The sequence below is a fragment of the Carassius carassius genome, chromosome 17 (genome assembly GCF_963082965.1).
Source record: "Carassius carassius chromosome 17, fCarCar2.1, whole genome shotgun sequence".
NCBI classification, from domain to species: domain Eukaryota; kingdom Metazoa; phylum Chordata; class Actinopteri; order Cypriniformes; family Cyprinidae; genus Carassius; species Carassius carassius.
In genome coordinates this window covers 28894508-28922484 of record NC_081771.1, presented here as the reverse complement: position 1 = coordinate 28922484, position 27977 = coordinate 28894508, and the positions used below count along the sequence as shown (strand labels likewise).

General features: G+C 38.6%; 2 protein-coding genes across 5 annotated transcripts; both read left to right on the top strand.

Annotated features, from left to right (window-relative positions):
• Window positions 1-7293: 7293 nt before the first annotated feature.
• Window positions 7294-10176, top strand: cldn10d (claudin 10d). Its single transcript, XM_059570259.1, has 5 exons — window positions 7294-7918; window positions 8003-8164; window positions 8249-8330; window positions 9569-9676; window positions 9777-10176. The coding sequence occupies exons 1-5, from the start codon at window positions 7687-7689 to the stop codon at window positions 9994-9996; spliced, it is 804 nt and encodes a 267-aa protein (XP_059426242.1). The 5' UTR covers window positions 7294-7686; the 3' UTR covers window positions 9997-10176.
• Window positions 10177-11635: 1459 nt separating this feature from the next.
• Window positions 11636-27912, top strand: LOC132161533 (cilium assembly protein DZIP1-like). Of its 4 annotated transcripts, none has more exons than XM_059571652.1 (18): window positions 11636-11932; window positions 12738-12844; window positions 13130-13747; window positions 16768-16852; window positions 20660-20790; window positions 20875-21033; window positions 21264-21380; window positions 21481-21543; window positions 21629-21757; window positions 22028-22076; window positions 22181-22225; window positions 23493-23641; window positions 23755-23941; window positions 24434-24587; window positions 25432-25754; window positions 25857-25999; window positions 27118-27292; window positions 27547-27912. In XM_059571652.1, exons 2-18 carry the CDS (start codon window positions 12842-12844, stop codon window positions 27627-27629), a joined length of 2613 nt encoding a protein of 870 aa, XP_059427635.1. In that variant the 5' UTR covers window positions 11636-11932; window positions 12738-12841; the 3' UTR covers window positions 27630-27912. The 4 variants fall into 4 exon arrangements, with proteins under 4 accessions (XP_059427635.1, XP_059427636.1, XP_059427634.1 ...); XM_059571653.1 differs by having other exon boundaries at window positions 11637-11932; window positions 13167-13747; window positions 22178-22225; XM_059571651.1 differs by having other exon boundaries at window positions 11637-11932; window positions 22178-22225.
• The last annotated feature ends 65 nt before the right edge of the window (window positions 27913-27977 follow it).

Genomic DNA, 27977 nt, shown 5'->3' with positions numbered 1-27977 from the left:
ACATAAGGATAGTGGGCCTTCCAGAGAACATCGAAGGCGCCCACCCCACGGCTTTTTTCTCTCAGGTTTTGGTGGAGATTCTCGGCGATCAAATATTGAACTCTACCCCTGAACTTGACCGAGCCCACCGCACCCTAGCTCCAAAGCCGGGGCCTGGCGGCAAAGCCCGGCCCGTCATCATTCGCTTCCTTAAGTTTCAAGAGCGGGACTTGGTTGTGCGTGAAGCTCGACGTTTACAGGGCAGATTAAACTACAGGGGCTCTCAGATCCACATCTTCGAGGATTACTCGCCTGAAGTGGCAGAACAACGCTCTGAATACCGGGCCGTGATGAAACAGCTATACGACCTGGGCCTTAAACCGACTCTCCTTTTCCCGGCCAGGCTGTTCATCAGGCCCGAAACCGGGCCGCGAGGCCACCTCCCTTCCCCGAAAGCTGCTCAGGACTTCATCGCTTCTCAACGTCAAAGCAGCGCGGGACCCACGGAGGACGGGTAACGTAACTCGCTTAGCTTTGAGACGGCAGAGCTAGACCTACACGACTGGTGGTTTACTGTGCCAGCTTCACTCCCTTTCCAAGGCCTACTGTAAATTGAGGTCCCTCGGATGTGGTCCACTTTTAACTAACTTACTGGATGGCTAAGACACGACAACCCACTTGCTTTATCGTTTATTGAGCTGGTAAGACTGCTCCAGGACTTTTAGCCATAAACAGCTAATGTTACCACCTATGCTTATGCGACTATAGAGATGTGGGGGTGGAAATGCAACTTTACATGTGCGTGCGCGCGACCGTGTGTGTATGGTGGTGTGAGTATACACGCGCTACATTCTTTTGCAACATATTACTACGTTTGTGTGTGTGTGTGTGTGTGTGTATATGTGTGCATAGGTGTGTATGTATGCATATACATGTAATTCTCTCTTAATCTAGAGCTCATTTTTTTATTTACTTTTATTTACCCATTTATTTATTATCTTTCTTTGGCAATGTTTGTGTTCGACTTTATGGTTGATGTTAATATTTTTGTTTGGCTGCGGTGATTCCTTAACTATGTGTCCGCGCGCGCGACCGTATACACGAGCCACACCTTTTTGCCATACTGTCTATGCTTTTTGCAGCCTATTTTATTTACTTTTACTTACCTATTGATTTATTTTCTTTCACGGTCAATGTTTGAGTTCGATTTTATGGTTTACATTAGCATTCTTGTTAAGCCGTGTTGGCGGACTATGGAGAAAGATGCTGTTTGAATGACGAGTTTCGGTTTGTTTTGGTAATGCTCTGTCACTGGACTATTTTGTTGCTCACGGGAGTTGGGGACACTAGTAATTCATGCGGAAGTGTAATAGACACACCGCTGTGCAGTGGACACGGAAAATATTGCTTGTTATTGGGGTTTTCCAGGCCAGAGGGTTGTTTGTGTGTGTTTGTGTATGTGGTTGTCATCCGGTGTGCCCCTCCCCCCCTTTTTTTTTTTTTTTCTTTCTCTCTTTCCCTTATTTCTCTCTTTCTCTCCTTCACCCCCAAATCCTGCTTCGCCTTCTCAAGGAATATCAATAAGATATGTCAAGCATGAACAATATAATTAGATTTATCTCATGGAATGTGCGGGGGGTGGGTGGCCCCACTAAGAGCGATAAGATAATGACCCACTTACAACAACTCAAAGGTGATGTGTTTTTTATTCAGGAGACCCACCTGCGCAACAGGGAGGTGACACGACTAAAAAGGGGTTGGGTTGACCATGTTTTTCACTCCAAATTTAACGAAAGGGCCAGAGGCACCGCCATTATGATTCGTAAAAACGTCATGTTTGAACCAGGTAAAGTGGTATCAGACCTTAATGGTCGATTTGTTATCGTCACTGGCAAATTACAAAATACACCCGTCATCTTGGCCAGCGTTTATGGTCCTAACTGGGATGACTGTTCATTCATATCCAAATTATTCACGTCGTTACCAAACATTGATAATCATCATATAATTATAGGCGGGGATTTTAATCTGGTTCAAGACCCCATACTAGACAGATCGTCAAACAAACCGCACTCTGTAAGCAAATCTGCCAAAATTTTACACGACTTCGCCAAACGACTGGGCCTCTCCGACCCATGGAGGCACACTTCTCCCATGACCAAGACATTCTCTTTCTTTTCTCATGTGCACCACACCTACACACGCATAGATTTCTTCCTTCTAGATGACAGACTGCTCTCCATGATTAAGTCCAGTGACTACCACAGTATCGCAATATCGGACCATGCTCCTACCTTCCTTGACTTACACTTTCGTACTCACGCCAGCCCCTTCAGACAGTGGAGGTTTAACTCTTCTTTATTAGCGGAAGATTCCTATAAGCAATTTATACACTCCCAGATAACTCTTTTTTTTTTGAGCTGAATGACTTGCCAGATACAAACAGAGGTGTAATTTGGGAGGCTTTGAAGGCTTATATTCGAGGACAGCTTATCTCCTTTGTGTCTAACTCAAAACGAGTTGAAGCGTCACAAACGTTAGACCTGTTACAGAAAATTAAGAGCATTGATGACGAATATGCAGTTAACCCAGACCCTATCCTTTACAGAGAGCGTCTTAGACTTCAGACAGACTTTGATCTCCTATCTGATAACAAAGCCAGGCTCCGTTTGCTCAAATCTAGACAGCGTTTTTTTGAATCGGGGATAAAGCGGGGAAGCTTCTGGCTCATCAGGCTAGAGCTGAAGCAACCTCACGGCATATCCCTGCCATTAGAGCCAGCTCAGGCGAGTTGCACACTGATCCTGTTATTATTAATAAAATGTTTGCTGAATTTTACTCTGACCTATATACCTCTGGTTGCCCCCCTATTGTGGACGAGACGCCTAACGATATGACTTTCCCCCAAATAGACACAGAATCAGTGTAGTGAAGTGAGATTCAGCCAAGTATGGTGACCCATACTCAGAATTTGTGCTCTGCATTTAACCCATCCGAAGTGCACACACACAGAGCAGTGAACACACACACACTGTGAACACACACCCAGAGCAGTGGGCAGCCATTTATGCTGCGGCGCCCGGGGAGCAGTTGGGGGTTCAGTGCCTTGCTCAAGGGCACCTAAGTCATGGTATTGAGGGTGGAGAGAGAACTGTACATGCACTCACCCCACCCACAATTCCTGCCGGCCCGGGACTCGAACTCACAACCTTTCGATTGCCAGTCCGACTCTCTAACCATTAGGCCACGACTTCCCTTAAAAGACCTAGGTGCCCTTATAACCACTGCTGAGGTTCAGGGAGCCATTAATTCCCTACAGAGCGGTAAATCCCCGGGGCAGGATGGCTTCATTGTAGAGTATTACAAAACTTTTTCCGCTTTTCTCGCACCAGCCCTAAAAGATATGTACAACGAGGCTTTTCATCAGCGTCGCCTTCCGGATACCCTATCTAAAGCCACCATCTCCCTAATTCTTAAGAAAGGGAAAGACCCCCTGCTCTGTGGCAGCTACAGGTCAATCTCGCTTCTCAACGTAGATCTCAAAATTCTCGCAAAGATTCTTGCACTCCGTCTTCAAAGGTTAATGCCCTCCATTATCTTGCCAGATCAGACAGGGTTTATGCCGGGCCGACAGTCTTTCCATAACACGAGACGGCTACTCGACATTATTCACTCATCAAATAATAATATCCCGGAAATTGTGGTGTCCCTCGATGCCGAAAAGGCATTCGACAGGGTCGAGTGGGGATATCTGTACGCAATGGATAGGTTCGGTCTGGGTGAGAACTTTATCTTATGGGTCAGATTATTATACTCATCCCCGACAGCTTCTGGAGAGGCACTAGACAGGGCTGTCCCCTGTCTCCACTCTTATTCGCCATAGCAATAGAACCTCTAGCCATCTGGCTCCGTGCGGAGGAAGGCTTCAAGGGCATCACACGATTTGGCGTAACTCATAAAGTTTCACTATATGCCGACGACTTGCTCCTGTATATCTCTAACCCTGTCATCTCACTCCCTGTCATTTTAAATGTTTTGGAACGGTTTGGTACATACTCCGGATATAAACTCAACTACCAGAAAAGTGAGCTTTTGGTGATAAATTCTCTGGCAAAGCAGCTCCCACGCTCTTTATCGGCATTTAAGTGGAGTAACGACGGATTTATCTACTTGGGGGTTCATATTACAACGACCGCGTCTGAATTGTTCCGTAAAAATTTCGTACCTCTGGTCGCAAAAACTGTAAGTGATTTCGACCGATGGGCGGTCCTACCACTCTCCCTCGTAGGCCGGGCAAATTTGATCAAGATGGTTATCCTCCCCGAATTCCTTTATCTGTTCCAGCACATCCCTGTACTCATCTCCAAATCTTTTTTTGACAAACTGGATTCAGTGATATCTAAATTTCTTTGGGGCGGCAAACCTGCCAGGATCCGCAAAACGATCTTACAGTCCCCTAAATCCGAGGGGGGCCTGGCCCTCCCTAACTTTAGACGATATTATTGGGCAGCTAACATGCAAAAACTTTTATACTGGATGAGTGGGGACCCCTCTCCTCCTGCCTGGGTACATTTGGAGCGATCAAGCGCACGCTTCCCGTTGCGGTCTGTCCTATGCTCCCAACTCCCTTTGCCTTCAGGACCTGCAGGCTCGTGCCCGATTGTATCCCTCTCACTCAAGATCTGGAGTCAGATTAGGAAGTGCTTAGGTTTGCAGGGTCCCTCCACCCTGACACCACTGCTCCATAATCATGTCTTTACCCCCTCAAGATCAGATTTGGCATTCAGGGCCTGGCATAGTAATGGTATCACTAGTGTTAAGGACCTATATAAGGATGGCATATTTGCATCCTTCACAGAGCTCTCATCTCTTCACAACTTGCCAAAATCACATCTCTTCCGCTTTTTTCAGATTAGAGATTTTGTTAAGAAAACATTTCCCCACTTTCCAAACCGCCCCCCCGAAACATTGACTGACTCCCTTTTGGCGATAGATCCCAATAGTAAAAAATGCATTTCTGTATTGTACCAGTTACTGGGATCGACCTCTGCAAACCCTGGTGCCCTTTCCAAAGCCGCGTGGGAGGGCGACCTGAACATGGCTATTACGGACGAACAGTGGGGCCATGCTCAGGTTATGGTTCATTCTTCTTCCATATGCGCCCGTCATGGTCTAATCCAATGTAAGATCCTTCATAGAGTTCATTACACAAATGCAAAATTGTCCAAAATATACCCTAATGTCCGAGACGCCTGTAATAGATGTAACCAGTCACCTGCCAATCATACGCATATGTTTTGGGCCTGCCCTATACTGACAACTTTTTGGACTAACTTTTTTGACACCTTGAGTAGAGCCTACGAACACACGATCCCTCCCAGCCCTTTGTCAGCCATTTTTGGCATTTCCCCAGACACTGACCTCCCTGTTGCGCTGAAGCGAGCCCTGGCATTTACATCGTTGCTAGCCCGAAGGCTGATTCTGCTCAACTGGAAGCTTCCCCGCCCCCCCACACATGATCGTTGGATTATAGAAGTGCTTGACAATCTGAGGTTGGAAAAGCTCAGATCCTCTTTGAAAGGCGCTACCTCAGCATTTCTGGGCACGTGGAGCCCTTTCCTGGGGCTGGTTAATTCTCTCAATCTGTCCCCTGATTTGGAGGTTTGAATCCCAACTTATTTATTTAATTTACTTACCTTTTTTTTTTTGTGTGTGTGTGTGTGTGTCTGTTCTGATGAATGTCTGTTGGTATGCTCGGATTTGTGTGTTTGTCTTCGTTTTTGGCCTGTGTTGGGTTAGTTCGTGGGGTGGGGTGGGGAGGGGATCGGGTCCAGGTGTCACTTCGGTCCCATTTTGTAATGTTTATTGTTACCTATACATCTGTCACCTGGTGTTGGGAAAAAATGTAAAATCCACTCAATAAATAAAGTTGGGGAAAAAAAATAATAAGATTTATTCTTTTACTTTTTTATTTGATTAAAGTTCTATTTTCACCCCTATAGTAGGTGTTTGTTTTCCATCATCATATTTGAGGAAGGGGGACACAACAATACAATCCTGCTGTCCTGATGTCATCAGTGACTTTGCCTCCTGAAAAGCTAGGAAGGAACAATTTTGAGGAATGAAAATTTTTTTGTATTCAGAAGTTTAAGAGTGAAGTATGTTAAGTATTGATTTTTATTTATTTATTTTGTATTAATACATAACCTCACTGTATTCATTTATAATGTAACATTATAGCGTGACATTTGTGTAAATAATCTAGAAGCACAGGTGACTCCGCGTGGTGGGAGGGGGGCCCCCAAATCAAATTCTGCTTAGGGCCCCAAAGAGATAATTCTGACTTTTCATTTCATAATTTCAGATTTGTATAACATAATTATGACTTACAGTATCATAACTTCGACATCAAAAATTAGTTTTAGATTTTAGATAGTTAAAGATTATGTTGAACAGTTTGAGAGAAAATTAATCAACTGAAGATGTCCCGCTCACAGTGATTCTGATCAAATGCAAACATCTTCATGCACTCACTCCACTGTAATTTTAACTTTACTTGAAAACAAGACAATATTAAAACACAGTGCATCAGAATACATTAATTCCAACAAAGAGAGCAATGCTGAAAGTACTGTACAGACTAAGTGTTTATACTCCTCATGTATTGCTTATCAGAAGAAGATCAGCATTAAGCCGACTCATCCTTTATTTGACTCTTTCTTTATTTATCTAGATTTTTCTCATTTTATGCTGGTTGCACTGAAATAGCCGAATGTTGTTTATACATAAACAGTGCATACATTTCATGTCATTTTAAACTTTGTATGTTAGATCAGTATCTTAATTACAATGGACTCTCAGTATTCCCAGGACGCTTCATACCCAGTAACCAGCTGATGTTCTGTCACAGATTATATTTCAAAAACAAGACAACCTGTACAAACAAGATCATCACAAGTACAATGAGCAATAAATGCTTCAACAGAAACTGGGTCAAGAGGTCGTTATTTGGCACACATTTTGTTTTCAAAGGCAGAAAACAAAGACAATATATCTTTATAACATATTATTGTAATATATGATAATATAATTAAAAATATCAATGCAAATATATATTACTAGAACAACACTGGCATTGCATCCGAATGCAGTGTTTGTATAACATCCGTTCTACTTACATAACTTCATCTGGTCAGTTTTATAGGTATGGCTAAAATAAAGTAGTATATATAAAAAAGAATAAAGTAGTATTAAAAAAATGAATGAATGAAGTCAATTTTTTTCTATTTCATTTTCAAATATTTTTTATTTAATTTCAATTTATCATTCATTTTGACAGAGAAACAAGCTGTGTTTTCATGACATATTGGCATTAATTTGTTCTTTAATTTCACTTGCTCTAGATCATGAGAAATGCATTGGAGGTTTTTTTTAAAAACCATTTTCCTATAATACTTGGAATCTGGGTAACCATGGGAATACCCTCTGGTAATGAAAACTGCTGATGAGGTCAAACCATGTAGTTTTACCAGTTTCAAGCTGTAAACTGCAGGAAAACGGTTCCAAAAACAGGAGGAGACAAACATCAGTGCTTAATCTCATTTCATTACTGACTCGAAGCCTTTTAGAAATACATGCACCGCTCTCACCATAGCTTTTTTTCCGCACACATACTCATTTTCTTTCTCTGCTCTTTAAGCCAGCAGCATGAGGCAGCGAACAGTGGTGATGTATGTGGAGATCGGTTGCTTTGTGTCCTGTCTGTGTGGCTGGGTTCTGAATTGTTCCACTCTGGCCACTGAGTACTGGGTCGTCTCAGAAAGTGCGTCTGTGGTTCTCAGCGCCGGTGATTACTATTCCAACCTCTGGATGGACTGTGTCGCAGACACTACAGGAGTATCTGACTGTAAATACTTCCCATCCATGATGGACCTGCCTGGTGAGGAAGAAATCTGGCCTTATTTCATGATTTCATGTTACTGCAGGATCATTAATAGTCTCTCTCTCTCTCTCTGGTTGTTAGTTTTCCTCCATGTATCCAGGGCCCTGGCTGTCGTCTCTGTGATCTTTGGCTTCTGGGGGGCTGTTCTTGCTCTTATTGGGATGAAATGTACCAAAATCGGAGGTTCTGAGCTCGCCAACACCAGAGTTACATTTGCAGCAGCGTTGACGTACATGGCATCTGGTACAAACCTTTCTTCGTGAACATTTTTGCATCAAGCATAAACTGAGTATCATAAACTGATGTATAGCTGTATCTGTTTTGCAGGTTTTTGTGGTATGATAGTGTACTCCTGGTGGGGAGAAAAAGTGCGTTCAGAATTTGTGGATCCATATTTCTTAGAATTAAAGTACGTAAATGTTACTTTTATTTATGTCTAATTATAAAAGTTATAAGTTCTTCTCATTTCTAGTTGTGTAAATTATTTTTTTTTAGAAAGTACTTAAGGGCATATCTTTCTCTTTTGGATTAAAAACCTGTAATTTACAAAAATTAAAAATTTCTGCCCAGTCCAAAAATACTAACTTATTAACTAATCTAACCAAATTAATAAATAAAGGTGGCAGTAGAGATAGGTCTGCACGATTATGACAAAAATCCTTCCCTTGAAATTGTAATTGCGATTATTAATTACGATTATCACAATTTACACTGAATGATGTTTATACCATTGTTTGATGCAACTGCATGCCAGACTTTTATATTAAAATAAACAAACTGAAAAACCTTTAGTGTTTTTCTGTAGTAGCTATTATGCCTCAAATGTCAACTATATATCAGATTGGTTTCTTCAAATTATGAAGAGTAAAAATATGAATAGTATTATAATGTTATACTAAAACTAAAATTTAAATAATGGGAAAAACCCTCAAGATAACATGTAGAAAGAAAAAAATGCATATTAAGCATGGACAATATACGTAAATGGACTTTTGAGCGATTAATTGCCGCTTTGAATGCTTACATAATTGTGGCATCCATATTGTATTTGCGGTTAGAAATTCGATTAATTGTGCAGCCCTAAGTAGTGATGCAATTACATGAAATTTGGAAATCAGATGCAGAAAGCAATAAATGTATTGCAGACAGACTGGAGAAAAAAGGTAGAAGCCTATATTGCAAAATAAATAGCTGTGGACATAGTGTGGTAGACTTAGGTTAAGGTCAGTGAAATGGAAAATAAATTAACCATTTAATTAAATTTGAATTCAACATTTTACTTAAATTTGGCATTTCATGTAATTTAAAAAAGATCTTTATTTTATGTAATTATTTACATTTTTATTATTCATCAATCACCTTCTAATCAGCTGTGAACCTTAAAAATAGTACCATGTATAAAATTTAGCTGGTAAGGTATGGGCTCTTAAAGTAGTAGTTTTTTGTATTTTTGTGACTCTAAAGACACCTAGAGTTAAGTGAGTGTAATTTACTGTTTTATTATATTTCTAATAATTACAGAGGATTTACAGTGGAATTTGCCTTATTAGAAGTCATAGGCCTACCATTAGCATTACATTGAAAATGATATTAAAAAAAAAAAAACTTTAAAAAGTTGCTTTAAAGTGAATGACTTTTGTCTCTCAGGTTTGAGCTCGGTGCAGCTCTGTTCATCGGTTGGGGGGGTTCATGTCTGCTTATTTGTGGAAGTGCAGTCATGTGTTATTTCTCTTGGAGAGAGTCATTCCCTAAAAGGTCTGGTTCACTGTACTGTACACTGAAATAAGAAAAAAAAATAATATAAAAAATTTAATGAATATGTAGTACATTGACAACTCTTCTGTCTTCTACTCAGGTTTAATAAACAACCCAGAAAATCCCCAACCTACATGACAGCACGCACCAGACGGATGTACATGCTGCCGGGCTCGTCCAGACCCACCACAGTCATCATCCCTCCTTCACACCAGTCATACAGAGAGAGCAGAGGAACCAGAGCGAGTGAAGGGAGGAGAGGAACACAAGAAAGCCAGTCTGTTAGACCCAGCCTGCCCCTCATAGACTCAGCTGTCTAATCCAGTGTTTAAAGAAATGGTATCACACCATGATACAATTATTTTACAGCATTTATTAATCTAGATTAATTTATTCATTTACTGTAGATCATTGTTAAATCGTGTTCCTTCCTAATACATTAACTGATGTTAATTTGTATTTCTTAAATTGTTAAAATATACTAGTGAATGTAGAAATTAACATGCTGTAAATGTATTCATACATTTCATGTTACTACAGAAATATTTTGAAACATCTGCGGGAAAAGGCACTTGTTGAGGGTCTCTCTAATGCTGATAATTTTTAATACATTTTCTCAAATGTAATATTTGTGTAAGATAGAAATATTGTCAATTTAATAAATTAATATTTTACACATTACTAAAATCTTGTCCTTTGATCCTTTGGAATATATAAACAGTATAAACAGTGTGTGTGGGTGTGTGTGTATGTGTGTGTGTGTGTGGGTGTATATATATATATATATATATATATATATATATATATATATACACACACACACACACACACACATACATACGTACGTTCTTCAAACCTGCGTGCTAATAAAGCACCATCTAATAAATACCACTAGATGGCGACATTTGCTAAGAAATACTTGGTCTCCAACATGAACACAGATTAGTATTAAACTGTAGATAGTATCATGGATTGTAATCTTTACTTTTATATTTTACATTTTACTCTTATATTAATATGGAACAATAAATAGCCTAGTCAAAAAGCGAATGAGTAGCATTCTTAAAACGATATCAGTATGTGCATGCCTAGCCTATGATCATTCCTGTTATGTTGTGTATTTTCATATGTACACACATACATATAGTCTATATAATATTAATAGTCTTAATATATGACGACATTGGTGACATTTTATATTTTGAAGCATTGAAGTATTAGTTGCTTTGTCTCACTTTAAACCATTCCATTCTGTTTGATAAAACTACTGAAAAGATATATTATCAAAGTGTCAAATGATTTCAAAATTCATTTCAATTTCAATCCTGTCAGATTCCATCCTTTCATGAATTCTAATTTATTTCCATCTGGTTTCCTTTCAGGCATCATTTTAGGTTTCTTAATATTGTGTAAATAATCCGGTAGTAATAAAGTTGAAGTGCCTGAGAACACCCTCATACAGATTTAATTGACTTCTTTCATAAACTGCATGACTGCTCTAAAATATGAGACACCATTGTTTCCGGAGTTTAGGACAGAGTAGAACACATGCTTATTCGATACCTTTTTTATACCCAACCCGGTTTATGAATATGCTTTATTTTATTTTTTCAAGATTAACTGTTCTTTCAGGCATTGTTAGATGCATTGGCACGTGTTTCATAGCTATGCAAAGATAAGATTTGATTTCAAAAATTACATTAACATTAAGTCACTTAGCAGACGCTTTTATCCAAAGCCACTTAAATCAGCAAAATAGAAGCAATCAAAACCAAAAATGTTAAATGTTTGAAAATTACTAACAGTTGAAAACATTAGAAATTTAGAAAAGTAGTCAAATGTAATCACTTAGGCCTGTATTATTTTAATAAAGTAACTGAAATAGTTGCACTGCTTACATTTAAATAGGGTAACTTGTAATCTGTAACCTTTTACATTTGCAAAGTAACCTTCCCAACACTGGCAGTAGGTTTGTGTGTGGATGCTCCCTGCGGGACTCCTGCGAGGCCCTTCCCCTCCTAGAGCCCCGGAGATGAGATGAGACGAGGCTCGCGCTAGGAATGCGCTGTGTGACGTCACGGCGCTCCGGAGCTCTCACAGTTTTGGGGGAATCGTTTTGTTTCTGCATGTGTTCAGGTTCACCAAAACCGTGTATCGTTTGTTTTCTTCGCAGCGCAGGACTGAAGCGGGTTTTCGGATGGCCAGGTTTTGACGTACTTCTACGTGGATTGTTTGCAAAAACTTCTTCGCCGAGAGGTAAGAGCCATTGCATCTGTTCTTCCCGTTACGACTGAGAGTCTCCAAAACTCTTTGGTTTTCCGTTAAATGGCCGAAAACTAACTTTATTTTATATTTATTCCTCTCTTCGTTATGTTGAATTGAAATGGAGATGTTCTCTTCTGGTTTAAGCAATATTTCTGTACCGTTCTCGTGCACGAATCACCCTTTTGTTCCTAACTGAGCTTGTCCCAACTTGAGATGTTTTAAAGGGGCAGTAATCTGAGAAGAAGACTGTTGAAATGCTCTAACGTTAGTCTAGTCTAGACAGAGAGACGTTCAGAGTCTGTGTGACGGAAAAAGGTCAAATCTCATGAAAGTGGATCTGTAAAGAACATCCAGGCCACATTTCACTCTAAGATCAAACGAAAAAAGGAAAATAAATAAATACATACTTAACTTACATATACTTTATATTTTTCATGAAGGCAATGAAGCCTGTTTGAAATCATTAAGATATTAGCTAATATTTACCTAAAATATGTAAAAAAAAATAAGTAATAATAATTATGTTGCAATAATTATGAACAAGAAACATGTACCTTATATGTGAAGTAATTATTGTGGGATAATACAAGAATAATTGTAAATAAACTGCAATCTGATTATTAGTAATATATCTTTTAGAAAAAGAAAACCGTTTAAGATCAAATAAAAAAACTGTTAATTTCATGAAATAATACGTGATAAAAAAATTATCTCTCTTAAATGACAAATAGCAGGTAAAATCATGTAAAAGACCTTTAACATCCACGTGCTTCTCCTCCTCTCTGTTCTCGTGCAGTGTGTGCTGTGCAAACTGGGACACGCGCTCTTGTTTCCATAGAAACGCACAAGACGCCTTGAAACTGCTGCGATCATTCATCAAGACTTCACAAAAACAGCAAGATGGTAAGGAGGCAAGCGACAGCACGAATCAGCGAAATAAGGTGGAATTTAACATATATCGACGGTTTAACCGTTTATTCCTGCATGTAACCTGTTTAATGAACGCTCGTAGTCATGTGGACCTGCTTGTGTTGTTGCTGTTAGCTGGTAACGATTAGCTTGCAGTGGTGGAATCAATCAGGAATGTTTTTACACGTGACCTTAAGAAATTGTCTGGTTTATTTATCAAAAATGACTGGTTTATTTTTTCTTTAAGAAATCATCTAGCTCTTTGTTTCCCCCCTGCAGCCGTTTTATGACAATGTTTACTACCCGTACCCGTCAGATCCCCCGGGGACCCATTCTTCAGCAGGGATCCCGTCTCTGTTGAGCTCTCCTCGGAGTCAACCCTCATCCGGCAGCCAGAGCAGACCAGCCGCATCCACCATGTCCGGACCCCTTACATCCTCCAGAGCCGCCGGCATCCCTCCGCCCTTCAGGTTCAGAGCCCGGCGTGAGAATGTGGACTGGCGTCGGATCAGTGCCGTGGATGTGGACCGGGTGGCTTCTGAATCGGACTTCCATGCTCTACAGGAGCACATCACAGAGGTGACGTTCTGTAGTGTGGAGGGCGAGCACTGCCGGCGCTGTCAGAGCCCCGTGGACCCGGCTCTGATTAAGCTCTTCCGGCTAGCCCAGCTGACCGTGGAGTACCTGCTGCACTCCCAGGACTGTCTCAGCATCAGCCTGCAGACGGCCGAGGAGAGGCTTCAGACGGAGGACCGCGAGAGGGAGCAGCTCTGCGTCCAGCTGCAGAAAAAAACCCAGGAGGCCAAGACGCTAAAGGAGGAACTGAAGCAGAGGAAGAAGATCATAGCCTCTCAGCAAGCCATGTTCAGCACGGGGATTGGTGCCAATTACCACAAGGTCTGTACAGCCCCGTGGTGGAGTGTGAATGACTGTATTAGCATTTTCATTGTCCCTGTCACCTCCCCCTCAAGGCCAGACTCTATTCCACCCCTGTCTCACAGTTCATTGTGAATATAACGTGTGCTTTTCAAACATTTGACAGTGTGAAGGCACAACATTAAGGCTGAATCCCAATTCGCTTACTGTGCTCTGATCACTGATCTGTAGTGACATAAAGCTGAAATAAAATAATAAGATTAGATGAGAAACATAAACTTGAAAAACTGAAACGGAAATTAGGAATGCCCTTGCAACTAACAGAAATAAAATCCTTAAAATGACTTTATTTCTGTTAGTTGTTAGTTAGAAGGCCATTTTTAAATAAGACATCGTAAGGACTAAAATGACTAAAACTGTAATTAAATCTAAATATAGATACTTTATTAAAAAAAACGAATAAAAATTATGAAAGCATATTGCTAAATTATTAAAATAAATAAAAATATAAAAATTCTAAATATTAATAAATACAATAGTAGTATATGAATAATACAAAAAATGTAGGTTTTTAATGTGAATATCTGTAGTAAGTAAAAATAAAAACAAATTTTAGGAGTATTTTTTGCATATAGACGGCATTAAAGCTATCAGACTAAAAGTAAGAAAACTAACTATTTTGGTTTTATGGCATCTTTAAAAGTAAGTTCTTTACCATCACTAGTGCAGTGTGTGCTTTTCTTATCAAGTAAATGTATGTGATTTATTCAACATGTCCTAAAACCAGTACACCTGCATATGTCGTTTGTCCAAATCCCTCAAATACAGCCCTTCAGAGAATATATTGAATATATAGAATATATACAGTTGTGCCCCAATTCAGGTTTCATATAGCTCAGTTGGTAGAGCATCACTATATATGACAATATGCAATCATGTGATCATGGGTTTGATCCCAGAGGACACATGTGCTCATAAAATGTCAATGATGATTTTGCATGATTTCTGTGAGGGTAGGTTTAAAGGAGCTATGTGGAGGTTTTTACTTAAAAAAAATCTTTAAGATAGAGTTTTCATTTGTACATGTATTAGCCAACCATGATGTAAAAAAAAGAATGACACCTCGACTGTCTACCACGGTTGCCTCTATCAGCCTGTAGGCTCAATTGTGTGTGGAGGAGTCGGGCCCGAATTGGCGCGAAAATTCACAAAATGTGACGTCATGCGCGTTCTCGTCTACTTTGGCTTACAACCGTACGGCACGCCAGCCATTATAGTAAGCAGCGGCAATAGTGTTTTCAAATGGACTCTGCGGATGGAAAGAAGCGACCAGCCTCCAGCACAATTCAGACACCCACGGACACTCCTCGTAAGTTAAAAAAAAAAAAAGAGCGTGCGCACTGAGAACGAGCATGAGACTGGCTGCAGTTCCTCTAACGGCCACTGGTGTCAGTAACGTGTAAGCGAACCTACGCAATGCTCCTTTAAGGGCGGGCTTAGGTGTGGTCATTCGTACAAATTCATATGAATTAGCCACCTAGTAAAATATGAACAAATTACATTTAAATAATGACAGTCATACATCATTTCATGACGACAGATGCAAAACGACACTGTCATTATTTTTTATTTTAAGATGTAAATATAGGTTATAATAAGGAGCTTGTACAAACAACCTATAGGGTCGTTTTTTTTGTTGGAGGACATTCTGAATTTATTATTCATTCTAAATGAGGTGATGTCAACACTTTTAAGTCCATAATCAGGCCTGCAGGCCATGACAGGATTAGCTAATCACCAGACGCTGTGTTTTTTGGACACACCATTCAGGATTTGGAGAGTGGAGCAGATGGTGTCGGCTGGTGACGGTGACTTGTACTGCTCTTATAAAAGCCTTAAGTGGAGGAAATCAATTGAAGCACCCATCCCCCATCATACCCATCATCCCCTCCCAATCATCTCATCAATGAAATAAAATTGCATGTTACATTGCTTTTAGAAACATTTCATTGTTTGTACAATGGCTTTTTCAGCTGTTTGCTCATTTGGCCCTAATTGCGGCCAGCTGTTGTCAAGGCAAAACCTGGTGTTTCATGTTGTTGCAAGGAAAAGCACAGGTGCCTGACAGCAGAATCGAAATGAAAGCAACGCTTATGGTTTACTGTTTAATTCAAGATCAAGTGATTTTGTGAAAAAAAGTAGAATGTCACTGGTCTTGGTCTTACAATAACCTTAATTTTCTCTTTGAAAAATATATTTTTCCTTTGACTTTGATGAGAAATTGGACCCAGTTTTCTAGAGGTTCCTCCAGTTCTGTAATACACTGTCTTGGTCTTTGTTCAACACCTGCTGATGCTGCAGATTGACACCAATGGATCCTAAACACATAATTGCATTTCACAGTTGATTTGGGAAATTATGTTAGTGCAGCAATGCAATTAGGTCACACAGTGGGAGTTTTATGGAGACAGTCTTCCCAGTCTTGTTGTAGAAAAAAGGCAAACACAGTGCATGTGTCTGTGATGGGTATCAGTGGCAGTGTGGTTAAATCTGCATGAGAGTACCAGACTGCCGATTTGGCTGCTAAATGTGGTGTATGATGTGCAGCGTTGAGGATTTCCCACATATCCACGAATTGGAGTGAGAGATCTGAGCAGGGAAAAGATGTGACATCGACCTTGCACCACCCTGTGTTTCCATGGCAACGTGCCCACATTGTCTCTTGGTATTATCGGTGAGTGGAGTGTGAGTGACAGCTGTGTTGAGCTGCACCGACACCTGCTCGTCACCTGAGCAGGGCTCGTGTTCACTTTGACCTTCAGCAACGATTCTCCCGGAAACATTTGCATTTTATGACCATCGAAAAAAAAAAGATTCTGACATCATTTACTCAGCCTTACTGTGTTTTCCCAACGTATATGACTTTGTTTTTCCAATGGAATACAAAAGAAGCGAATAACTAAAGAATAAGTTATCTGTATTATTCTCCACAGATTTTGTTATGTAAATTAATCAGGCCCCTGATTTTGTTTGCCTTTCAGTGCCAACACTGTGAGAAAGCCTTCATGAATGCCTCTTTCCTGCAAAGTCACATGCAGCGCAGACATCCAACGGAGTTTGACATCAGTGAGTTCAAACTGTGTGCTGAATCACTTAACATTGTGTTTCTGTTGTATTTTGCAAGTACACATTTTAGCATGCTATTAAAGAGCACTTATTGGAAATAATATACTTTTAAAGAATAAACGTAAATGCAAACTAAATGGATTGTTTTCAGGCAACTGCATTTTAATTGCAATTAAGTAAAAATGTTCTATAGTTTTTTAAAATACATACATCTAAAAAAAAATATATTATGTAAAGTTAATTCAAAGAAACTTGTATATTATGTATATAAATGTATTTGTAATAATGCCTTTGTAATGATAAAGTTGCCATTTAGTACATTTAAAATATATGAACTTTATATAAAATGGCACATTACAGATAAAAAATCTAATCTACTACTTAACATTGTAACAATTTAACACAGGAAGCGAGAGATCCAATAGCAGTGTTTTAATGGGTAATCCAAAAATCATAATCCAAAAACAGGCACGAGGTCATAACACAAAATCAGTCCGGAAACTAGTAAACACAAGGGAACGCGAGAAAACTGGGTGACGGAAAACAAGGACTCCATGACACAGATAGAAAACAGACCGGTTTATATACATAGGTGAAGACGATGAAAGTGGACACAGCTGAGTGTAATTAACAGGTGTGCAATTAACTGTGACGAAGGGACAAGGCTTAGTGGGAAATGTAGTGTCTACAGTGGGGTGCCTATGGGGAAGTGAGACCACTAGTGGACACCCAGGGAAACACAGACCAGACACTGTGACAAACATGTGCTTTAGTATGTCAGTCAACACATCAAATTAAGTACAGTACTTCTATAAAGCATGACAAAATATTATACAAATGTGATTTTTAAAAACTTTTACAAATTGCACTTTCATAAAGTCAATTATTAAACAGTTCTCTTTAAGTACACTTAATTAATAATGTTATATCTGCAATTACAGCAAAATGTACTTGTAAGATTTAAAAGGGTCATATGATGCTTTTTTAAAAATCCTTATTTTGTGTATTTGGTGTATCAGAATATGTTGACATGCTTTAATGTTCAAACAACACATTATTTTTCAAATACAGTATTGTAGGTCCTCTTTTCCCCACCTCTCTCAAACGCATTATTTCTACAAAGTCCCTCCTTCCGACAAGCCCATTCTGCTCTGATTGGCCAACTGACCCAGTGCATTGTGATTGGCAGAACACAGCAAGCACTCATCGGAAATGTAATGCTCCTTTCCATAATTGCGAGCTTTAGCTTTCAAAATAAATGTAAAGACCGTTAACAGGGTTCCCGCGGGGTCTTAAAAAGCCTTAAAAGCATTGAATTTATTAATTTGGAAATAATACCTTAAAAAGACTTTAAAAAGTCTTGAATTTTGATGTCTGGGTCTTAAAAGTTGTGCTGTATGTAACTTCTATGTATTGTAATTTTCCTCAAAAGTTTCATTTGTCAACCACGATTATTTGGATTAAATGACGTAGTATAAATAAAGAGTGGCGGAACCAATAATTGAGAACGCAAAACACAAAATACTGCGAACGTGATGCCTTCAGTAAATTATGATCACGTGCTACAGCACCACAACCATAGACTGCAACCAAACACAACACAGACCTCGAGCAACAAGCAAAGGAGAAGCGCGAAAAATCAAAGAAAATCTCAGCATTCCACAGGGAAAGGTTGACTGACGCCGTTATATTTTTAACATTTGTTTTTACGTTAGCTAGCTTAGGTTATGGGGAAATGTAAATTTAATGAAGCGTGGCTGGATAAAAACTATTTTCGTCATTGGTTAAAACCAGTGGACAGCAACATTTTTGAGGCTTTTTGCACCATAGCAAAAAAAAGGATTCAGCTAGGTAAGTCTCATGCCAAGTCATCCAAGCACATGAATGCTCTCAATGGACAAAAACAAACTCCTTCCATCGCCTGCGTGTTTCAACCAACTAGTGTTAGCCAGCTAGCTGCTAATGTGCCTGAAGCGGCAGCAGGAGCTAATGTTAGGGGCCGTTCACATATCGCGCCTAAAAACTTGTGGAAAACGCTTCCTTCTTTCCAAAGGGCTCGGGCAGAAGTGCTCCTGAGGCCTCTGCCGTTGCTAAGCAACAATGACGCGCTCTCTCCATGAAGACGCAGAAATTTCAGCAAAGGATAAATGGATTTGCAGCACTAAAAATTGCTCGCAGTAGCTCTGCTACTAAATTTATTTCAAAATGGCAATCCATATACAGCTATGATCAGCTGTTCTTTCATCTTGGCTGAGCTTTCAACGTTGTTACGGGAAAGGATGAAGCTGATTGGATAAGTCTTGTCACATGACCTGCGGTGCGCTCGCGGCATTCTGAAAAGTTGAGATGTTTTTAACTCGATGCGGTGCGGACGCGCCTGGAAAAAACTGGCACATCGCGACTGTGTCCGCTTCCATTATGAGCGCGCATACCGCGCACCTACATTGGAAATAACGAACTTGAGCTCGCAAAAGACGTGATATGTGAACGGCCCCTTGGCCAGCTTGCTGCTAGCGCTGCAGACCCTTCAGCTATGACCGCAACTAGAGTGGATCTGCACACAGCTTTTGGGTCCACGCCAACAATGAAAGCTGAGGTGTTGTGGACTCTTAACACAATCACTAAACACCAGTCCTACAATGGAAATGAGGGTATCTCAGAGCTTTTCAAATGCATGTTCCCTGACTCCGACATTGCTAAAACGTTTACTTGCGGTCACGATAAAGGAGAAGTTGACAGAACTGGCTGTCCTTGATAAAGAGATTGCTGCCCTGAGTGAAGGGCTAAGGAGTTGACTATGTTTCTTAATTTAATGTATTGTTGAGTTCTAATTTTCGATGTTTATTGTTCGGGGGTCTCTCAGTTCCCCATATTCCCAGCATGGAATAAGTAGCTAGCTAATGTTAAAAAACAACTTAACATTGTTCGGCAAACTGCCTTGTGGCCTACTGAAATGTTTTTATTTTTCACACCTGCTCGGCTTATCTTTTACCCATTCCACATTTGAAAAATAAATGAAAACAAGTTCAAGCATTTTGTTTTTCTTTGCTGGTAGGGACGTGAAATAGGTATTATTTTTTTATATAAATGGTCTTAAAAAGGTCTTAAAAAGACTTGAACTTAACTTGAAGAAACCTGTAGGAACCCTGAGTTAATAATGTCCTTAGTTTTACCATCAGTTCAAGCCCGAAAGGGGAACAGAGTCGTGTGACAGACACAGTAATGAAGCTCCTATGTGTTTGCAGTACACAAGCCACTGACGGTTAAAACAGCTGACTCCACTGTGTGACCCTGTCCTCACAAACACACACACACACAGACGTGCGTTTACACACACACAACACGCAAAACTCTGCATTTGACCAGTCAATAGCAAATACTTAAAATAATAACAAAACATACTTACAGTAGCTGATTTAGAAGCGCCAGATTGTCGTAGCAAAGTCAGAATTACCTCCTCTCCTCGATTCACGGAACTGTCGTCCATAAAATGCATTGCTGTTCTGTTGTAAGTAATCTTAAAAATTCCTAAATGCATCTACTTTCGGAAGGCCAAATAAATTGCTTTTGCATAGTGACGTAGAAATGTGTGTGTGTGGGGGGGGGGTTTAATGAGCCGTTTTAGGGGCGGAGGCAGAGTCTTAACTTTGATAAAGAATATCTCTTTGGATTTGAGACTTTAGTGTTTTCAACTTTACAGATCTTCTTCATGCACCAAGAGCTTGGAAATCACATCATATGATCCCATTAAAGTACACTACGAGTGCACATTCAGTATAGTTAACAACAGCATCTCATATTTTCTAGAACTGATAACTGATAATCAGAAAAAAATTCAGACCATGAAGTTACAAGAGGAAATCAACAAACTACAGGAGCAGCTGACCCTGGTCACATCTCAAATGGAGGCACAGCAGAAAGACTGCATTGCTAAACAGGTTAAAGGAGACAAAAGAGACACTATGTTTTAAATAGAATGTTTTGTTATTTGAAATAAGTATGCCATACTCTATTTTCTACAGGAAAAAGAGCTCATCCAAAGGCAGGAAGAGTTTAAGAGACAACTGGAAATATGGAAAGAAGAAGAGAAAATGCGGATGAACAGCAAAATAGATGAAGTCAAGCAAGCCTGTCAGCGGGACATGGATTCAATGCATCAAAAGAACAGAAACCTAGAAAAAGTGTGTTTTTATTTCATTTACTCAACCTTCTCTTGCTCTAAATTAATAACATCAAATTATAATATTCATTATACTATATGCTGGAATTCCAAATTTTGCTGGATTTAAATGATCATGGTTGTAAAGGACAAAATACATTGATCATACAATGTAAACGTTTATAGAAGGATTGATATTATGTGATGTGATTATACTGAAATGGCATTATTTTGGTACTTTCCTTTCCTCAGGAGCTGCTAAAATTACAGCAGAAAAATATGCAAGAATGTGTGCAGCCGTTACAGACACAGCCCATTAATGAACACTGGCAGGAAGTTGTTAAACTTCAACAAAAACTTCACAAACAAGTAAGAGATACAACACTTATTTGATTTGGGACAGTCCAGTTCACCACATTTTAGAATGGAAATTGCTGTAGGTTTAAAGGTGATGTTATTTTTTACTAAGGAGGTGAAGTGGGCAGGGAAAATGCAAAAAATAAAGGAGGAACATGACAGTGAAAAAAGTCTGGTAGGTCTCACAGACCTCATGTAGCAGTTTAAATACAGAAATCACTCATATATCCACAACATATCTGTTATATCGGTTCCATCAGCTTCAGGAGGAGCTGTTTAAACTGCGCTCGGCCGTGTCAGAAGGCAGAGAGGAATCACGACGACAGGTGCTGGAGCTGAGCCACAGGCTGCAGGAGCAACAGCAGGTTATTTCCTCCCAAAACAAGCAGGTCAGTACTGTATCCCAGCACAGGAAGAGACTCGATTGTTCAGGATTTCCTGTATTAGCGCAGCAGCCCACAGCATAACTGTTAGGTTCGTGTTGAAGGAGTGTATGGGTGGGAATTATCATCACACTGATTGTGTTGTCAGCTCGTCATTATGCAGGTTGTTCTTTTAGTGCAACATAAGTTTGAAGTGACGGCTCAGATAATGTGTTGCTGACAGTTTTTTATTTTTTTATTTTTAAGAAAAAACATGCTCTTTTGTTTATATGACAGATGAAACAGATCTCGTCAAAGCCTCCAGCAATATCAGTACAGCGTGAAGGTATGTAGACTATATATTTTCGGGCAAACGTAATACAACTTTTTAAATGAATTTTCTTCAGAATTACAAAGAAAAATTATTTTTGATATTTTTTGTTTCAGCGGTTGCTGCCCTGGCTCCAGAGACTAAAGCAAAAGTGGTGCTCAGTGGTAAGTCCCTGCATAATATGGTGTTAGATAATGTGAAAATAATATTGATCCCTAAACATCAAGTAGATCACAGTTCACACGCTGTGACCTAATTAAGGCATGATGTGATAAATCTTCAAAAAAGAAATACAATTTCTTCAAAGATACATAATTTACTGCAACTATCAAATATTTTGCATGTTGTAGTATCAGCAATTCACTGTCAGTGAGAACAGAAATATTAGTTGACGAGTTTGATGTGTAACAACTAGTTATCAAAATCTGTCAGACCTAATGCTGTACTATTGTTCAAAAGTTTGAGGTCAGCCAAGTTTTTAATGTTTTCGACAGAAGTCACAGTAAAAACACAGTAAAAATAGTAATAGTGTGAAATATTACAATTTAAAATAACAGTTTTCTATTTTAATATATTTTCAAATGTAATTTATTCCTAATGCCAAAGCTTTCATTAATAGAGTCTTCAGTGTCACATGATTCTTCAGAAATACTTATAATATGCTGATTTGGTATTCAAGAATCGTTTCAGTGGCTTAATAATTGTGTGGAAACCATGATTCTTTTCAGAATAGAAAGCACAGCATTTGCTTGAATTTGAAATCTTTCGTACCATTATTAATGTCTTAACTGTCACATGTGGTCAGTGTAATGCTTCACTGCTTTAACTTTGTTAAACTTAACTTTGGTTAACTTTGGTTAACTTTGTGTTTTTGATGTACACTAGCATAGAGATGGCTTCAAATCAAACATACTGTACATGTAACTAACAGACACATGATGTAATGGGGTCTTTAATCAGCATGCGGTCAGTATGGGGAATATCAGTGCAAAATGAGAGGGTTAGAATTGAATGTCCATCCATAACCCCTGCACTCTTCTCTGACCTCTTTGCACTGTCCTATTAGAGCAGTCCAGCTCAGTCCATAAACTGGATCCTATAGTGGAGCTGTCTGAGGAGGAGAAAGGTAACGCAGTTGATGATTGAGTGTAGTCGTCTGTGGCATGCTCACATCCGTCTGCGTGTTCAGTGCTGAGCATGCCAAACTAAAGGCATGAGCATGCATGTAATCAAGTGGACAGCTCAGAGCAAGAGAAAGGACATTTCATTGTGAAGATACAGTAAATGAGCATATATTTTAAGTGCTTGTATTCTCCATTGTATATGGGTTTGAAAAATAAAAAAGTCATTTTCATTTCGAATTTTTCTTCATTTAAAGTTTTTAAAACTGGTGAGTGCCACTTACCTTGATCATTCGTCTTATATATTCAGATTCCTCTAGCATCTCTGAAGGTCACACAGAGAGCCGGTCATGGCAGCAGGAAGTGCAGGAGCTGTTAAAGAACCCGGGTTTAAGGAGAGACATGCGTCTGGCAGCTCAGCAGAACCTTGAAGATCGACTGCAGAGCTTAGGCATCAAGGTAAGAGTGTCAACCTGCATTACAAAATAACTTATGGCCAAAATATATTTTATAGATTATACAGTTGAGAAGCCATGGCACTGTATAAGCTCAATGTCTATCATGTTGTTCAGGGAGTCAGTGGTCTCTCTAAAGGGGCTTTTAAGAGCACCATGACCCAGGTTGTAACGGATCGTCAGAAGAGACAGGAAGATGATCCAGCGTATCAGAGGGCTCTGAAAGAGATCAGCCATAAACTGGAGCAGAGAGTGAAGGAGAGGAACGCGCAGCAGCCAGCCAAACCCAAACAACAGGAACAAGGTCAGGAATCGCCTGAGAACAAGGCTTTAAATATATTTGTTTTATGTCTATTCCCAACGTGTTTATTACCGTTAACTAAAACTGAAACCATTTAAAAAAAATTTGCCTTTTACAGTTGTTGCTTAGTTTAAGTACTAAAGTAACTAACACTAAAAATGAAATAAAAATTAATAAAAGCTATTTAGACACATGAAAAAGTCATGAAAAATGAATAAAAACTAATTAAAATTTAATAAAACTATAATAATATGTAAATGACACCAAAATAACACTGACAAATAACAATGTGGAATACTGTTTAATTTATTAAAGCTAGTATCTAACAAAGCAATATTTCCCCCAGTTTTTGTGAGTGCTTTGTATTTGTGTGGATGTTTTGTTGCTCCCTTAAATCAGGTTTTTGTGGCATGCATGAGTTCTGTTTCAGTCAGGATGCTGCATTAGAAGGCTTATGTAGACAGTAGAGCAGATTTTTGCATTATTCTCTTGCAGTGGTTCAGTCCAGACCCAGATCCAGCAGCTTTCCATCTACAGTAACTCGAGTGGAGTCAGGCCCTGCTCCTAAACAGCAGCACACCCCACAACCAACTCCACGCAGCAGAACCAGCATCCTGCCCATGACCTCCACATCGCTACAACATCACAGGTACAGCAGTGTTTATTCTGGCCTTCATGAAAGTAAGAGTGTTTTTGAAGCTGAAAAATTAAACAGATGTGTATATTCATAATAATTAAACAGATTTGTATATTCATAATAATGCACAATATATGTTTTATTATGTATTTATTATCTTTTAATTGTTTTCTGCTAAAATATCCAAGCTTGGTAGGGCATGTTTTTTTTTTTTTTCAAGCATGTCCAATCAATAGTGTTATTTTAGTATTATTAATGCACAATTATAGTATTTTTAATATTTACATTTTTTGTTTAAATTATTATATTTTTAATTAATGTTTAATTAATCTGTTTTTGTTCTTTAAATGTGCCTAGTTAGTTTTTCGTCATTTACATCTATGTTTTAGTTTTTATTTTAATAACTTTAGTACTTCAACTTTAACTAAATAAAATTTTTGTCAAATGTTAAAAATAAACAAAATAAAGTTGTTTATATTTTATTTTCAATTAATGTATATTTTAATTAACAAATGTTAGTTATAAAAATTGGCAACACTTTATTTCAAGGTGTCCTTGTTTCACGTTACATGTACTTACTACTATAATAACAATTAATTATGCACATGCAAGTAACCGTATAGTAAGTGCATGCAGATAAATAATATTACTCAGTATTTAAATGTATAATTACACAGTAAAAAGGACACCATAAAATAAAGTGTAACCTAAAATGACAACACTGATAATCAAGTGTCACATTACAGAAGTGAACTGATCACTGCTTTTATTATGTTATCACTTTATCAATTTGTGATATTTTGCACAATGCCTTTTTCTGGGTTGTATGAATGTGCATATTGCATCTCACCTGCAGAACTCCTCCATTCAGCTCTGATGAAGAATCATCTGAGGAAGAGGAATCGTCCGAAGAAGAAACCCCTCAGAAACAGAAGAAATCCGCTCTGGTCAACAGCACCACAGTCAAGGCCCAGACTGCTAAAACACAGCATCGCTCGACCCCTCACGCTCCTGCAGTGCGCTCCGCTGCTGCTGTGATCAGTGCGGACAGAACGGACATCACGGCTCTGAGCGAGAGCGACAGCGAGTGGACCGACGGCAGCGAGATGGAGGAGATCAACCTCTCACAGCTGCACAAACACACTGACCAGAATGGAAACATGGACAAGATTACTCACAGTAAGACTCGCTGCTATTGTTAGGACGGTGTGGAGTTGTTCTATTGCAATTAGAAACACAAATTTTATACATTTGTATTGTTTGTGTGTGTGTTTTCTGTAGGTAATGTCAAAACTCTTAGCAAAAGCCTTGAAAAACAGCTGGAAGCTCGAGGCCCAAAGAAACCAGCTGGGGGCATTAATATTTTGGTTGAAAAGCCAACAGCTGTCAAAAATATAAAGCAAGATGCAAAGAAAGAGCTGAAGGTGAGACCTGCTGCTTTAAACCGATACAGACGTTTATATTATGCAAAGGTAAATAAATGTGATATTGTATCTATACAACAGAACAGGTGGAACATTTCAAAACTTATTTGAAGTGCTTTGGCATTTAATTAAATTCTTATTGAGAAACCGCATGTTTACATTTATTCATTTAGCTGACACTTTTATCCAAAGCAACTTACAATTGCTATATATGTCAGAGGTCACACACCTCTGGAGCAACTAGGGGTTAAGTGTCTTGCTCAGGGACACATTGGTGTCTCACAGTGGATTCAAACCCGGGTCTCTCACACCAAAGGCATGCATCTTATCCACTGCGCCAACAGCTCATTAGCATAACTGTAGTAAATATTGTAGATATACACTACTGCTCAAATGTTTTGGGTTTGTAAGTTTTTAAGAAATTAATGTTTTTATTCAGCAAGGATGCATTAGAGTTTTCAAAAGTAACAGGAAAGACATTTATAATATGAAAAAAATATTTAACTATTTACAATATAAATGTTATTACAATAAATGTTAACTGAACCAAAATAAAATACAAAAACTTGTTAAAAAGGTATTATATTTCAGCTGGTTGACAAGGCAACATTTCATATTTCTATTTAGTTTAACTTGATGTACTAAAGAACACAAACTGAAATAAAAATGAATAAAAACTGTATAGACATTGAACAAAAGTAATAAAAATGACAAAATTACTAAAGGTTTAATTAAATGTAAAAGGAAACCAGAAAATATAAAAATAAAAACTAATTCAAAGCATTAATAAAACCGTTAATAGGATCTCTGGATAAATCAATGCTGACAATTCAGCTTTTCCATCACAGGAATAAATTACATTTTTAAATATATTAAAATAGAAAACATATTTTATATTGCAATAATAATGTATTTTACATTAGTTTTTATTGATTTCTAATCAAAAATATGCAGCCTTTGTAAGCGCAATAGAATTAAAAAATGTGTACTGACCCCAAATTTGTGACTGGTAGGTATTCCCTTTAAGGTTTTTTTTTTTTTTACTCTACTCCTGAAATGAGTAAGTCTTTATCTCTATATTAGATTTGTAATGTGTTGTCCTGCCCTGTTGCTTTCAGTATGCCGATGAAGATGATGATGATGATGACGACTGGGATATCTCCTCTCTGGAGGATGTGCCCGTTGTAACCAAACCCAGCCAATGTCCCGTACCCATCAGGAGGAGCCTGGACAAGAGTCTGGACACCAGCACGAGTGTGTGGGGCTCATCAGCGGCCAAAGGACAGAAGACAAGTACATTGAATTCATTATTAACTTGAAATATTTTATTAATGAGAAATCATTGCTACAAATAATTTACATCTTAGAAACTCAGATTGCATGAAAGGCTCCTGTAGGTTTTTATTTAATCTGAAATGTACATATTTTCCAAACAATTGTTAAGCAAATGTAATTTTTAAAAGTTGAAATAATTGAATAAATGTGTTAGTAATAGTAATAATGTGAAGACTAGCTGTGATTCTGATTTCTTTCTTTGTGTTTCTTAGGCCTCATAGACACAGGAACCAGTAGCACTCTCAAGAGCAGTTTAGTGACCGTCAGTGACTGGGATGATTCTGATGAGATATAATAAAATGCTGCAAAGCAATACCAAAACATCCTCAAGTTAATGTACCTTTTAATTGTAATATCCAGTATCTATTGTAGCTCAGGCTTAGTGATCATTCAGGGACAGCAGTGCAAAACTTGTTTGATATTAACAGTGTTAAAGGTACTTTATATGAAATATAAAGGTACAAGTATACCTAACGCTAAGGGATGTTGCACTTTAAAATGATTGCCTCATACTTTTTTAATAGTTTATGTAATGTGTAAAAAAAACTGATTTATTAAACTTTTTCAAACACTTCAAAGATTCTTTGTTTTGCACATACAAGCATTTACATTTAATCATAAGTATAAATTAGGACAATCAAAG